Below are 16,371 nucleotides of genomic sequence, written 5' to 3' on the forward strand. Positions count from 1 at the left end.
TTGTTGCTCTACTCTGGTGTCTAACTTGTGTCCGTCTTCTGTGACTTTGCTATCTTTGAAAACATTATCTTAACACGTTTGTAACATGATTTTGATGATGCATAGTTATTTTATTTCCAATTAATATAACCAAGCTAAAAGGTAAGTAGAAATAACTATTTTACCAGGCTGATAGCTTCTTGAAAATAGAGACTGATAAATCCAACTTTTAACCCCCAGTGCAGAATTCAGTGCCTGATTTACTGTACTTGTTTAACCTATTTGAATTGTATAATGACAGAATTTATGAAAAATGTGATGCATTTTATCCCATTGATTCTTTGTGTGAAATACCTGTTTTTCTCTCCTCTCCATAATAAAATCTCCAGATTACTCAAGGTTGATCCTGGATCCCTCTGTTCCTTCCTGATCTCTCCATTCTCAGAACTGAACACATACATATTGTTTGCCTGATATTTAACATTTTTATGAATTGTTTTATAATTTTTATTGTTTGTTTTATAAAAGTTTATTACATTTTAGTGATTAATGTCAGAGAGCTGGGGTAGGATTTCATAAGATTATAATCCCATATCTACAGCTTTGCAGCCATGTGACCTTGAGCCACTGACTGGGAATCACTAACCAGCAGTTCTTCATCTGTAAATGGGTTTGGATATAGATTGTAGGATTGTCACATAATTTAAATGAAATATGTATTTTAAATGTTTAATTCAATGCCTAAATGTGGTCTCTCAAAAAATGGCAACTAAAAAAAACTTTTATAGTATTTAGTACAATTTGAGAAACATGATAAACATTCCATAAATATGTGTGAGTTGGCTGACTAAAATGCCTGAGTTTCAAAAGAGCTAAATTAAATGTTCATTTGACTCTTTGGAGAATGGAAAGAACTTTCTCTGGCATCTCAGTGGTTGATTATGCAATCACATGCTTTGGCGCCTGAACCCTGTACTCGGCCCCCAGGTGCTCCTCAGACGTTTGTTCTATTCTAGGAGTCTCATTTGAGTCTCACTTTGCTACAGCTGTATATATTGGGGATTGCATAAACATCCTGCCTCAGTTAAAAGGCACTGGGCTCTTGTAAGGATGATTGACCTGCATGTAATATTGATGTCTTCTTTATTCTTACAACAGTTCTCTTGTCACATAATATCTCTGCTCTTTGATTCGCTACCTGCATGAATGGGTTCAGACTATTGTAATTCTGCAGAGGGCAGACTGCCATGGGCAATTTGAATGAGATGTGTAAAAAGTGAGAAAGGAAACATATCTAACCCCTTTATGGATTGAAAGAAGAAATGTCTTTCCCATTTAGTAGTTCTGGAAAAATATCTATGTTCTACTCTAAGAAAGTAGGCAAAGAGGAACCACATAGTTCAATTTTGCCATAGAACTGTCTCTACCCAAGCCAGACACAGTAAGGGTTAGGGTAACTATGTAATGTAAATTGGATACTCATCAAAGAGCATCACTAGAAAAGAACAACAGCACACTATGTATGTCCCCAGCACCATCCTGAGCACCTGACCGTGGTGCTGAACTTCTTCACTCTTAGCCTGAATTTCCGAATTGCAAGTAACTGATTAGAAAATGAATGCACATTGCAGATGAAGAATCATCACTAAAGGAGACACTGCTGAAACGTCCATATAAACTGGAGAGGGAAAAACCAAAATTCTCTACTTTATTTGACCAGCACTATTCTTTAACCCATTAACTTGAATCCTGCCTCTCTTTCTCTCTGTCTCTCTCACCTCTCCTGTCTTTCTCTTGCTTTTCTGATTCATTTTTTTAAAAGAACAAACCTGATCATGGACGTTATAAACTCTTTCCCCTTTGAGGCTATGTGACAACAGGAAAACAACAGTATTTTAGAATAATATTTAAAGAATTCATATAAATAACTAAGATAAATATTTAAAAGACACTAAAATGTTAATAAAAGAGATAAACAGCTTGCAGGATTTGGATTTTTTCCTTGTTTTATATTATTTTCAGGTTTTCTAAAACTGATATATATTTTGTAATATAAAATTAATAGTAAAACATCTGGAGATGGTAATAGTAGCTACACAAATCACTATCTGTGTAAATGGGACAAGTAACTTATCTTCTTTGAGCCTACTATTTCATATCTGTTAACTGGGGCTAATGTATACTTATGCCATAGGTCTTCCTTGAGGATTGGACTGGACGTTACCACCTTGTGAATATTCTGTAAATATACCCAATTGTCAGAGAGAGTGGTGGATCATGGAGGAGTCAGGAGTGCAGGCTTGAAGGTGAACAAGCTCAACAGTAATAATGAAATTTGAGATGAACACCCTGTCTCTAATGTACTCAATTTGCCTCAAGCACCTACTTTAGGAAGAGTTTCTCCTAGAGGCTAGAGATACAGAAGTGAACAAGGTGTTATTCTGGTGCTTATGAAACCTGCATTATAGATTTCCCATTATGGGCAAAGCAAAGCTATTACCACTCCCCTTTGCTTAGTGCTTCCAGAGATTTTCTAGCTGTAATGAGGTAGGACAGGCTAAAGTACTAATCTGTGGCAGTGTTTCTCTAGAAGAGGAACCTAGAAACTTATGCTATTTAAGAAGTATCCTAGGTGACTGCTTAAAACAGGTAAGTACAGAAAACACTCAACTGTGGTAAACTGATAGAAAGGGAAGAGCTGAAGAGACAGATGAAAAAGATGAAGAAATCTTAAAACTATGCAGAATATAGATAAAATATGTTCTTACTACTTAATCCTCCATCAGGTAAGGTTTTACTTAATCACCACCATGGTTGGAAATATAGAGAAGATGGAAACTGAGAAGAAAGACTTATCCTGCCATCTATGTAACATAACAAGGAGTAGGTGCTATTTATCTTAATATTCCATTTATTTTCAGAAAAGCCAGCATAGTGCAGTGTGAGGTATTCAAATACTGTTTGAATAAAGGAGCAATATGAAGCTTCTATTGTTGGCATTTGTCCATGTTTACTCATTGCTATAGAAAATGTATTTACAGTGTTCTTGGTTTTCATGTCCATACTCTGCAAGACAAGTCGTTAGCCCCAGAATAGAAATAAGGAAACTGAGGCTCAGAAGACATTCACCATAATAAATTACATAATAAATAAAATAAAAAACATAGTTTGATTGCACATCTGTAATCAAAAGAAAACTTGTTACGTGACCACACCTATGTTATTTCTACCATTCACACCATGAATGTATCTGGTTTACAACATTAGATTTTGTATGTGGGAGCAGAGTTTTGGATGTGAAATGCCATATCTGAAATGGGAATCTAAATAGTAGTAACTGAAAAATTTCACAATGTTATCAGTAGAAGACACTTGCTTTACTATTGATAAGTAATAGTAACTGTACCCCCAACACACAATGCTGTGTGAGCCACTTGTAACTGGGAGGCTCAATTTCATTCATCTGATCTCCTTTCTGGAAAACTGAAAACCAGTTAATGTATTGATGCATGTTTGTGTAATATTTGGATGCCCGACATTCAGAAAGCTCTGATGCTTGCTTCTTTAGTTATGGTAATTACAACCAATGAGGTTACCAGCAAATTTTTTTACCACTCTCTTCTAGGTGAGATTCTACTTTTAAAGGTATTTTGGTGTGTATATCTAATATATTAGGTGTCAATTTTGAGTTAAACTTTGAAATCTAGAGATTCTTTCTGCTACCCCTGCCTATAGTCACCATGGGGCCCCAAGAAGATCTTCAGAAATGCCTCAAAATAAAGACCTATATTGTTTAGTTTTGGGGCACTAATATTCATTCTTATGTCTCTCCAGCTAATTGCTAAAATGTATTTAACTGTGGTTTTTTTGTCAATCTTCCATGCAACTTAGGGTTACAAATTACATTTTGCAATTTCTTTCCTTCTTTACTATTTTATAGTGAAGACAAAAAGATAGCTATCTTTCTCTCCCTTTAATATTAGTAAATATCAGACAGGAGGCAGGGAGTCATTCTTATGAAAAATGACCATTTAGTTTTTTTTCAGCTTATCTCTTTCTTTCTTTCTTTTTTCTATAGAAGAGCATTTTTTTGTTTGCATCCTTGGGAACTGTGCTCCTGCCTTTTGCACTCAGCTTACCCTTCCTTCAGAAGTGCCTTTGATAATGTACAGGATGCTGGGCTTCTCTCCTCTTTCTCTGGGATAAGAAGTTGGTCACAATGAACTCGACCTGCCTGGAGTGCGACAGGCCCTGATGGACGCCAGCGCACTGTGGGAGGCCATGTCCTAACTGTGTGGAGGCAGGAGGGCGTTCTGTACTAAGTTTAATGGAATCTGGTGAGTTTGGGGCTTACCCTGGAACAGTGACGGCACCTAAAGAAAAGAGTTTCCCTTAAAAAGACACGGGAATGCCTAGAAACTTAGATTTTTCACCTCACACATATGATCCCCTCTTCCCCAACAAAATAACCCAGAGCAACCAAAATGTTTCTCCATCATTTTCCCTCTGAAACTTAACATTCTTATATGTACCTAATAGAATAGATTCTGAGCAAGCCTCCTTATAATATGTGCATATACTTAAACTTGTGAAAGATTTTTTAGAGTTTGAGTTACTAAGAGAATTCAATGGATAAATACGTAGTTAGATCAATAAATACATAACAATGAGTTTGCAACTCTCCCTACATGTCAATATTATATTGTGTCAAAGAATGCTATACATGCCTTAAACATTTCTATCCCCACCAATATCACTTATATTGTGCTCCAGCGACTTCCACCAGATACACTGCAAGTGTCAGACACTGTGACCTGTGGAGTAAAGGAGCTCTCCCTCCCTTGGCAGTGGAAGGGGAAGTCTGAGCTTACCCAAGTTGAGGTGTAGGGCGAGCCGCCCCTTCTGGAGTTCCAAGGTGATGTGGTCTCCACGCTGACCTTCTCCATGGAACAGGACCCCATCTCCTTGCATGCTCTTGAACTTCAGGGAGATCACATCTTTGAGAGTACTCATCAACTTCTGATTGAACCTGTACAGAAGTGAGCTTCGGCCATCAAAGTCAGCAACGTCTGATTCTGGGAACAAAGAAGGAGCAGGAAAGAAAAATCAGTGCATATTCTCATGACTGCTGTTCCTGTTTTCCATCTTAGTTCATGTCCACTTCACAGAAATGTTCTTGAGATCTGCCAGGTCTAGTCTCAACAGGAAACATGTAGACTAGAACCAACCTAATTAGACTCAAGGGAATTATTCATTTACAAGCAATCACCACACACTGAGTCAAAGTGAACTGATCATCAGTTTAGAGGTAAACACTCTCATTAGCGATATGTCAGCTTTTGCTGGAGGGGACAGGGTGAGAATACCGCAAGTACCTACGTCTGGCTTACTATGTCAGATGGCTTAGAATAATCTCTCTTGATTTGTCTTCCTGACAGTCAGAACCACTTGATCTCCTTATCTCAGACACAACGTTAGGGATGAAAAATAGATATAATTATGATGCCAACTCCACATAGTACTGTCTCCCTAGAAGTCTGTGTTGAGAAGGATTCTGAGGCTTCTACTAGGTTCAGTGGAAAAAAATACTCAGCAAAAGAAGACTTGTTATTTGAACAAAGAGGGCAAATGTATTACTACCTTATCTGTGCTGGTGATATTTATCATTTTAGTGTTTTTATGCAAAACATTCAATTCCTTATTGTCAAAGCAAAACAAAGTGAAGGTCAAGTAACCATGATTTAGGTAAACTTATGTAACAGGCATGTGTAAACATATCTGACAAATTACGCCAAAAATCTAATAAAGATTCTATTTGGAATGTGTTGTTCTAGGTTATTTTTGCAGTTTTTTTTCTATTTTTTTAATTAAAAAAAACTTTTATAATGAGCTTTTATTGTAGAAAAACATGTAAGACTGTTTAATTATAAATTGAAACTGATTCATTATATACCATGTTCTGTGGGTGGGATTGTGGTGATTATGTGGAGGGGGTGGGATTTTCTATTTAAAATTGAGTACCCAAGAAAACTCAATCTTTCTATTATTTAGCATGTAATTAAAATCCTCAGCCTGAGTGTATACAATGATAATTTTTTTCCAAGGATCTAGAAACATTCTTTGTGAATCTGAGGTTCTGAAATGAAAAGGAAAATGAAATAATACTTTTCTATAATTAGTTTTAAAACCCAATTTCACAATTTATTTATACAGAATAGTGTCCTAACCAAAAGGTTGCTGATGGAAACCTAGACTTTAAAAAGAAACTGTCCATATACAAAGAGACTTTCACAAATGTCCACCTTTCTCAGCACCTCCCCTCCCTACCTCATCAATGCACTTATGACTGATATCTCAACTAGGATTCCACCCAGACCAAAGTGGGGCCACAGACCAACAGCTGCCACCACTCATGGAATAGTGAGGACTTTGATATAGATAAGACAATGGATTCTAAACTGTGGTGGCCATAGTTTGTTAGTTGGGTCACCTTGGTCTAAGGTGATTGTATTATTTATAGGATGAAGATAATTATCTCCATTAGAGAAAACTGCTTTGAAAAGTACATGTGCTAAGACTTACAAAGTGACGACACATCAATGTGAACTCATTGTGCATGGCACATTATTTGTGTTAAATCAGTAATAGATAGGAGAGGTATTAGTAGTAATTGAAATAACAAGAATCCTTTAGTTCCTATCTAGGCCACTCTATTGGTTGGCACTCTACCTTCTTACCCCAAATGATGCTTTTTCAATTTTGATTCAGATGTTTACTGCCCAGGGATGCCAAAGTAGCCCCAAGCGTCTTGTTCTGTCATGTTTTGGCTTCTCACACTCTAGTTGAAATTAGTGTGTGCGGAGTGCATACATCACAATGTACACAATATTAATATTCTCTTCTGATTACTTCTACTCTGCCACTGTACCAGATTGTGGAGTAGAAATTGTGTCCTAGGTAGCCCCTGTAGCGCCCAGCAGTGAGTAGAAGGACCACACAGTGTCCCACAGAGGTTCTAATGGCAAATGCAGACATTAATGCTCACAGTAATGCTCACTGAACTGATTCAGTTCAAAGGGGGTAGATTCAGACAGGGTTTCTTAGAGAAAGTGAGTGGTATATTGGCCTTTAACAATATGTAGGAGTTACCCCAGGGAAAGGAGGGACCCAGTGTCTCCAGGAGGGAGAACAGAGGCATGAGAATGTTTGGTGCGTCTCAGTACTGCAGGAGGCCGGCATGATGGAGAAGGGGTAGAAAGATCTCTAGTTCCCAGTGAGGCATTTCTTGCATGCTGAGACATACTGCATGTGGTGTGTTTTTGAAGCAGTAACTCAATTCCATCATTATTCCTGGATGCATTTGTCCCACCCCCATAGACAGATATTGCATCTGAAATTTGGGTTTCTCTAGCACTGGGTACACCCCTCTGTTTTTGCTATCACATGCCATGTGAGAGTCACCATCCACAAATTGTATATACCATGTCCACTCACTCATACCACCACTATACTCTTCATCTCCCAGCCAGCACCAGCACTGAGCACAGAGCCTGAACATGGCAGGTGGGGTCCCATGTGTGGTGAAGTAAAACCACATGGAGGAAATTCGCCTTTGGTTCCCTGGTAAAGACATTAAACTAAGGAGAGGAGCCCCCTATAGAGCAGCTCTACTACTTACCAAGTGTCTGACTGGGGTTAAGTTTACATCAAAACTAAGGGCCTCACTTTCCATCCTTGTAAAATGGTGCATAACAATGTATTCAATTACACTTAAAACTGATTGTAAGAATGCAGTGAGAGAATTTGGATTAATATTTATATAAAGAAATTTCACATATAATATTTATTAAATTTTATTTATTAATATTTATTTATATTTATATAAAGAAATTATATATAATATTTATATAAAGAATTTTATTTATATATATATATATATATATATATATATATATATATATATATATCTTTGACACTTTTTTGTCCAGGCAATGGTTATGGAGAAATTTATGTAAATATAAATATTCATTATGTTGCTATTTCCCCCATCCCTCTTCATTTTATAATGTCATATACTCCAGTGTACTTGGCTGCCAGGACCCCTTATGCAGGCCTGAGTTCTTGGGTCAAGTAATGAATTCCAAATGTTTTCTTTTCTCCAGTCCACTCACTCACTCACCTCCCTCTCCATTCATCATCGTTACTATGATCTGCATTCCATTCCCTCCAATGTCTGGCTAGTCTAGTGACTTAACTGAGGATACAAATGTTGATGGCAAAGGGACATAGGTTATCTCTTAAGAAAACACATCTCCAGGTTGTCATGAGACCTAGAGAAAACTAAGCCAATCAGTAGAACAAGTCTAACAGAGCTGGGTTTCAGTTCTGGTTTTGCTCCTTACTACCTGGGGGCAGGGGTTGGTTGAAGCAACTTTCTTGATTTCTCTGAGCTCCAGTTCTCCTATCTGTATGATGGGGCTTACAGGATCCTACCTTCAAAGTCATTGTGAAAATTGCACAATCTCAGACCTGAAAATACAAAGGCATTCAACAACATTTTATCCCCACATTTCCTTATTTATAGAAAGAAAGTACTCAGTAGTGAAGATTTTCAAGCATGGCATAAAGATGCTATCAAGAACTTGGTGTGAAAAAATTCTGTTTGGGTTTGGGATTCGGTAGCCTTCACATCACACTGAGTAGGCGTGCACTCATGCCCTCATCGTCATTACCTGCTTTCCATTTTCTATTAATAGTTTCAGAACTGCCTCCCAGATTTCACTTTTGCTACCTTCACCTGACACAGTTTTTAACGTTAAAAAGCATAAGAAACATCACACCTCAGCATTGCTAAAGTATTTCATTGAACTTCCTTTGCCCTGAGAATTAATTTCAGTCTCCAGGACCCCACATGATCCTGCTCTGTTCACCTCTCCCACCTCATCCTCTGTTCCTTTCTTCAACCCTCACACTGCTCCAGGCATGCTGTGATTTTAGTGTATGTGCATATGCATGTATGTGTGGGGCTAGGATAACGTGTGTGGAGCCCACATCATAAGCCCTGCAATTCTCTAAATGTTTTTTTGCACAATAACTAATTTAATCACATCAATTAACCTTTGAGGAAAATACTATTATTATTCCCACTTTACAAATAAGAAAAACACGGCACAAAGAGACGAAGAGATATATAGTGAGCAAATGCGAGGGCCAGGATTCAAACCTACCCTGTCTGACCCACCAATGCTGAGTCCACTGAGCTCTTTCCCATGCTCTGCCCACTCGGACCATGATGCTCAGCTCATCTGTCGGTTCACACCCGGCCCTTTTTCTAAGGGGTCCTCCATCCCTGTTAGTCTCCCTCTAAGCACCTTGCCATTCCCTTCATAATGCACCTCGCAATTGGATTAGATGATCATCTGTTTTCTCAGTGGTTTATAGTCCAGTTGTCCAACACATCAGCGCATTTCATGAGGACAAGGGCCAGATGTACACTGTTTGCCACATAAATTCAGAGCCTCGCAATGGACCCGGAAGGGTATGCCATCCAGAACCACTTGTGAAATGAGCTGTGACCCATCGAGGTGCCTATGCCCGAGTGTGATGCTGCCCAACTCTCCCTTGAGTTCCTGCCGCATCATCTATTTCATTATTCAGAGCCAGCTTACCATCCATACTGGGAGAGTTAGTTTCTTCTGCAGGCCATGCTCAGCCACTGGAGCTGTGATCCGTGCGTGACTCACACATGCTTATTGGTGCAGAGAGGATGCATGGCCTTTAGTAAGCACGGAACTAGCTTTGTGGGGGTGCGGGAGCTTTCCTCCGACCACCACCAGTAGCTAATAAGAGCTACACTTTGCTGTTCTCAGAGATTTCAGCCAAACAGTCTGCACCTCTGCAATATTAATTACATTGCACACAACAGGCTCCAGCCATTTCCCAGAGAAACAGGTTTTCAAAACTTTCAAAGAAGGATTAAAAGTTTCCCCAACTGAATACTTCATACTCCTTCCCGGACACTAGTATTGAGTATTTTATAATGTACTATTTTAATTTATTTAATATAGTTAATGCTTTTTATACCATTGCTTGATTTTTTTCAACACTTTCTTTAGGATTTAGCATGTACACTAACTTAGAATCAGCTTCCAAAGCTAACTGTGACAACTCCTAACATAGCTTTTCTTTCAAAATTTCTGACATTCCTATGCATGATAGCACATGAAAAAAAAAACAGGATGAGTTTCAAGAATACTCAGCACTCCCAACTTCACTTGGAAAAGCAGATTTAAAATGATAATAATAAAGACCCACATGGTTATAAGGTTGCTGTTAATAAAAGATTAACTATTATGTGCTGCTTTTTCCTCATGAGGTAGTATCATAACCACTTTTTCTGGATATCTCTTTGGAACTTAATTTGCTGCATGGGGTCTGGTTATAGAAATCAAAATCTTTATTTGTGTTGTACAAGCATCTTGGCAGATTCTCTTCTAAAAGGAAAAAAAGAAAGTGTGTAGAAAGGAGTAAAAAGGGTAGACATGGGCTCTTTATGGCAGATGGGAAATGTGTGATCACTTCAGATTTAGTTTTAAAGGTACCAAAAACATAAAACTGAATATGTCTCCCATATTCTCTATCACAACTTCTCTAACTCACTTGTGGACATTTCTTTCTCTGAATCCATTAGTGAAAAGGAACTAATTAGCACACATTACCTAATGTAATGTTCTTAGTAGCCCTGAAAGGTCCATATTTTTCCCCATTTGTAAAGTGGGAAAACCAAAGCTCAAAAAAAAAAAAAAATGCTGATTGCTGATTTAAAGAAGGGAAGGATGATGTTAAATAAGAAGTTTTCTTTTCCTTAAATGTTGCTCTGAATTTCCCTGGGGTCCCTGCTCTTCTGCACTTGCTCCTTCACTTGCTCCCTTTCTGGGAGAGCAGGGGAACCATGTACACACCTGGGAGGCTTCGTTATGGTAGAGGTACAATGCCCTCTCTATCCCCACCATCTTCCAGAAGCTCAAACCCTCTATCCTTTTTTGTTTTTGTGGTTTTCCTTCACTCATGCATTCTTGTGTTCAAGCTCTACAGAGGTCCCTGCTCTCAAGGACTAAGCTGGAGAGAGCAAGCACACAATTCTACATCCATTGGAAGGAGGTGAGCACTGTGTGCTGAGGGAGCACTGAACTCTCTCTGCAGGGAAGGGCAGAGGGTTAGGAGGGTGTCCAGTCAGGGTCAATGTTTCTCCAGAGTCCTGAGACATAAGAGGCAGTCAGGCTGGTGAAGTGGGGGTGTGGTGGGAATAGGAGAATAGAAGGAGGGAGTGGAAGTGGGAAGGGCAGTCCCACCAGAAGGAAGGAGCTGCAAGCTCAAGGCAAGGAGAAGAGAGACAAAGTGCAGGGTCCCATCTAGGATCTATCAGGAATCAGACTTGCTGAAGGGAACCATACCCTGTGGACCAACAGCATTGAGGTCACCAAGGAGCTTGTTAAAGTACAGAATGTAAGACCTCACTGCAGACCTAAGGAATAAAAAACTGGGTGTGGGACCCAGCAAGTGGTGTGTTAAGGAGCCTTCTCAGTAGCTGCTCTTCTTGAGGAGGTTTGAAGAGCTCTGTGCTCAAGTGTACGGTAACAAGTGCAGTGGGGATTCAACAGGTCGGAACTAGAGTAGGAAGTCTCATGATGGAGAGTCAAATTAAAAATAAAATAATATGGGTTTGGCCGGGCGCAGTGGCTCACGCCTGTAATCCCAACACTTTGGGAGGCTGAGGCAGGCAGATCACCTGAGGTCAGGAGTTCGAAACCAGCCTGACCAGCATTGTGAAACCCCGTCTCTACTAAAAATACAAAAATTAGCCGGGCGTGGTTGTGGGCTCCTGTAATCCCAGCTACTCGGGAGGCTGAGGCAGGAGAATTGCTTGAACCCGGGAGGCAGAGGTTGGAGTGAGCCAAGATTGTGTCACTGCACTTCAGCCCGGGTGACAGAGGGAAACTCTGTCTCAAAAATAAATAAATAAATAAATAACAATAAAAAAATAAAATAAAATAATACGGGTTTCACTGTGACCCTGATATCAACGGAGAAATAACTACTAAATCATTTAAAGTAGGGAAAATGTATGATTGATTTGGGTTTTTAGAAAGAGCTCTTTGTGTTTTAGAAAATGCATCAGATTACTTGCATGGTCAGCCTGCATTCTAATCCTGGCTACCTACCCCCATTACCCAATTGTATTGTGCCTTGCCAAGGTAGTAAAACCCTAATGTGGTCCTTGTGGAATGTTTTCCTTCATATTAATACCTGATATCGGTTCCTCAGAGTTCTCTATTTTATCTACCATGCCAGTGACCCAGAACACAGCTGTTAGATATTTACTTCCTGGAGTGGACAATTTCTTCCCCTTTTTTCAAAATCGATTTTTAAGATCCTATTATTACAAACTTATTCAATTCAATTCAATTCGTGGTTTGTTAAGATGATGATACATTGGCAGGCTTCTCTAGAATATGAAGGAGAGGCCAGTTATGCTCCAGAGTACTTAGAATGAAGGCAGGCTCTACAGTGCACAACCTCTCCTTTTGGGTCAAGACAGTGCCAGCATGCGCTCCCCCAACCTGGAGTACTGAGAATGCCAGCACTGGCCGACTTCCCACTGGGCCCATAATTGCTGACCTGGCTGTCACAGCTTGTTTTCTGAGAAAGACAGAGTTCCGGAGGCATATGCTGGCATATTTGATGGATGTTGGTAGCTTGTCAACAAACCAGCTAAAAAAAGGGCTTCACTGAATAGAAGTTCCAAGCTTGAATCCCCAAGTGGGCCAGCTGGGCTCCTGAGTGGCCAGGGACAAGGAGTCAGCTTCCTCATGGGCCAGAAAGCCGAAGCTCCACATTGACAGGAGAAACTATCGATTCACCCTGAGACAATCAGTCCCACTTGGACTCTTCAGTTGTTCACAGTAAACATGATTTTCAATACAATTACATTTTGAAGCTTATGTCATGATACATTATATAAGAAAAATGATTATTATTCAGACCACACTCTTGCACTGAAGACTCGAGGGCTTTGGCTAGCAATCCACAAACCACCAAGGTTTCCACAGCAGCTCAAATTTGCACAGATTCCTCCACCATTTCTGTGACTGCCAGGCCTTATCAGTAACTCTGATCACCTCAGATGAACTATGAAAGTGATGAAAGTTTCCAAAGCTAACTGTGACAACTCCTAACATAGCTTTTCTTTCAAAATTTCTGACATTCCTATGCATGAAAGCACATGAAAAAACAGGATGTGTTTCAAGAAGAAAACATGAAAACAATCATAGTAAAAAAAAATCAAAACTCTGAATTCCAGTCATGACCTTAGCAGAAATACATTCTAGCTCTGACAGTGAGACTCGCGTTCTCAAAATGCTTAGGTTTTTTTTGTTTTGTTTCGTTTTGTTTTTAGATATTTCAGATGTGTAGATGTCTTTCAGGATGCACTTAATATTTGTAGTTCAACTGGACTGTTGAATAATGACAAAGATTACACAAGAATAATGTACTCATTTTAGGGAAGTCCCATAGTAGATATCATTTTATTTGTTACTCCCAAATTACTCCCTTAATACCTTAGTACAGGTATTAAGCATATTCTGTACTCCTTCTGGTCACTGTACTGAGCTCTGAGATACAAAGACAACAAAGACTGAGCCATGCCACCCAGGAACTCAAACACCCTAACAGGGACATAGCAAATGCATCACTGTCACGTTAAGATGTGGTACAGGAAAGCATCATGGTGGTCCCTACAACTTATTACCCTAATGAGGACTTGTGGGATTGAAAAGGGGAGCTATAAATAATGAAATGGGGTGACAAGCATGGAATAGAACTCTAAGGAGCAAGCTGGGACATATGGTCACCTAAGTAAGAGGTGCATGGTGGGCAGTGAGAAGACAGTGATCACTCCACTAAGGTATAGACAGGTTAGCAAAAGATTTCACTACAGGGATGAGGTTTCAGAAATCTTAGTCACAAACTCACAGAAGGAAAGGAATGATCAACCCGTGTTGTGGCAGCAGCATCCTGCAATGACAAGCTGCTTCCTGACTTCTACCGTCATCAGTAGTCTTAAGCCACAGTGTTGACACAATTGCCCACTAAAAGGATGTTCATACAATGAGAGTCATTTAAATAACAATGTCAAAATTAGAGATGATAGTTATTATTTTTCTCCCTTACAGTAGTTGACCTGTTTTTTAATAAAAAGATTTAGTATAGTTTTATGTTTAAGGGAAGGTGAACAGTCTTTGTTAATGATTCTACCTGGGCACAGACTAAGCCACTTAGTGCTAGGAGGCAGAGGGGAGTCACGGTCAATCACTCCAGTAACCACTTCAACAGGGAGTAAATGCAAAACAAATTATAGGAGGCAAGGCCTTGGCATTTTTGTGGAAACCTACTGCTGCGTAAAGTGGTTGATCCAACTACTTGGTCATTTTTCCCTTTTAAGGTTTCCTTTAAAATCACTGCCATTAGCATATGGGTCACAGGAATCACAGCAATATCATCAGTCAAATCACATACTCAGCAGCAGGGCATTAATTCATCAGGAAACAGTGTTAGCTGTGTATTTTTTTTCTCCTTTGCAAGCCTTGCCAAAGACTTGGTTTCCTAAACCTCCATATTTATGAGCATTTGTTTATCTACCTTTTGTAGCTTCTGAAAATCTGTGAGTTCGTAAAGGGCAAGGATTGTCTTATTTATTTTTGTATCTCTGAAGCCTAGCAGAGGGAGCCTACTGGGTAATGTTTGTTGACTGTTGAAGGAGTCTTCAGATCCTCAACCAGTCAGAAAAGTTATAAAGAAGTCATTGATTTAAGATGGAAGATCACTGTGTCTTTTATTTTAGTGTTGTTATTCCATGTATGTGTGTACATTTTTCTCTTCATAGAAGATATTTTTCAGTCATTACTATAGGAACTAAGAGAAAGAAGGGTAGGAAATTTCATTTATTCTCAAATCTAATGAGGGGACTGCAATGAATCTGGCGTCTTGGAGATTTTTCCAACTCTTAAAAATGCTATGATTTACAAAGTGGGAATCAAAGTTCACATTGGACTGCCAATGCCCCAGGTCTGACTGCTGCCATCCTGTCCCTCCCACTTGGAGGGCTGACAGAGCTGTAAACTGTGCCTTCTGAAGTTCCCCATGATAGGGCTGTATGGGCCTTAGCATGTCAGAGGTGAGATTTACAACTGTATGGCCCCTACCATGTATGACAAATGACCCCAGATGATGAGAACAGCAACAAAGAGGGCAGCTGAAGCTGGAATGACAAGAGTATTTATCTGGGGAAGGAGAATATGACTTCAGCTCTGAGGGTGATGAATTTTGGATGATACCACTTGCGAGTAATTAACCAAATAGGAGCAAGGTCTTGTGTGGAACGGAGGCGACCTGAAGTATAAAATGATGTTTGTAATTCATAATGAGACTGGGAGGCCTGACAGATCATTATACTTTATCAGAATTTATAATGTTTTTTAAAGTTAATTAGCTTCCCATATTTAAAGAATTTCAAATGGAAGTCCCCAGACAGAACTTCAGGTAGCCTAGACCCCAGATGGCCTGACGAAGGTGCTGAAACCCTTTGGTATCTGGTATATAAAAAAGCTGACCTTCCTTGGAGATACAGATGAGATGTGGTCCTGAATAAGAATGGGAAAAAAATATATAGGGAAGTTTGGTGAGCAGCCTAAATATCTGACGAAGGTAACGATGCTCATAACTAACACTTTTTGGGTGCTTACATTATGCAAAGCACTATTTCATACAATTACTTGCTTGAAGCAACACTATTATTACCTTTATTTTCATAGGAAAGAAAACTGGTGTCCACAGAGGACCCAAGATTGCCCAAGATTACCCAACTAGTAGGTGGTGAAGTCAAGTTTCTATGTTTGGTGGTTTGAATTCAGAGCCCATATATTTAACATTATACTGACTTCTCAAGTTTTCAGATTTCATTTAAAATCCTTAGGATTAGCAATCACAGACATGGAAATGACAGTGCAGACTAAGAATGAAGTGATGTTTGAGATAACGGCTTTAAATTCTGGGTTCCTCATCACGCTTGCCTAGAACCAACAACAACAAAATGCTTATACAAGCACTGGAGACCCTACCCGGAGATTATGATCTAATTGAAGTGCAGCCAGAGTAGGTATGTTAAAAGCATATATGTCCCAAGGTGATTCTTATGTAGAACTAGGTCTGAGAACACAGGTAAGGGATAGAGGATTGGAAGCATGCTAGCCCGGTCAACAGCTAAACTCTGTACGTGGAGCTGAATATGCTCAGGAATCATAGGTTGCTAACTTTGATTTTGTGAATAAAAAA

The 16,371-nt window shown here is 39.3% G+C and overlaps 1 protein-coding gene across 1 annotated transcript in view; it reads right to left on the reverse strand.

Annotated features, from left to right (window-relative positions):
• Positions 1–16,371, reverse strand: part of CNTNAP5 (contactin associated protein family member 5) — an 874,937-nt gene that overhangs the window by 478,295 nt on the left and 380,271 nt on the right. Inside the window, exon 5 of the mRNA XM_054478744.1 lies at positions 4,851–5,054. Coding sequence (XP_054334719.1) covers positions 4,851–5,054 — 204 coding nt within the window. The remainder of the gene's footprint in view (positions 1–4,850; positions 5,055–16,371) is intronic.

The sequence above is a fragment of the Pongo pygmaeus genome, chromosome 11 (genome assembly GCF_028885625.2).
Source record: "Pongo pygmaeus isolate AG05252 chromosome 11, NHGRI_mPonPyg2-v2.0_pri, whole genome shotgun sequence".
In the NCBI taxonomy this organism is placed as follows: Eukaryota; Metazoa; Chordata; class Mammalia; order Primates; family Hominidae; genus Pongo; species Pongo pygmaeus.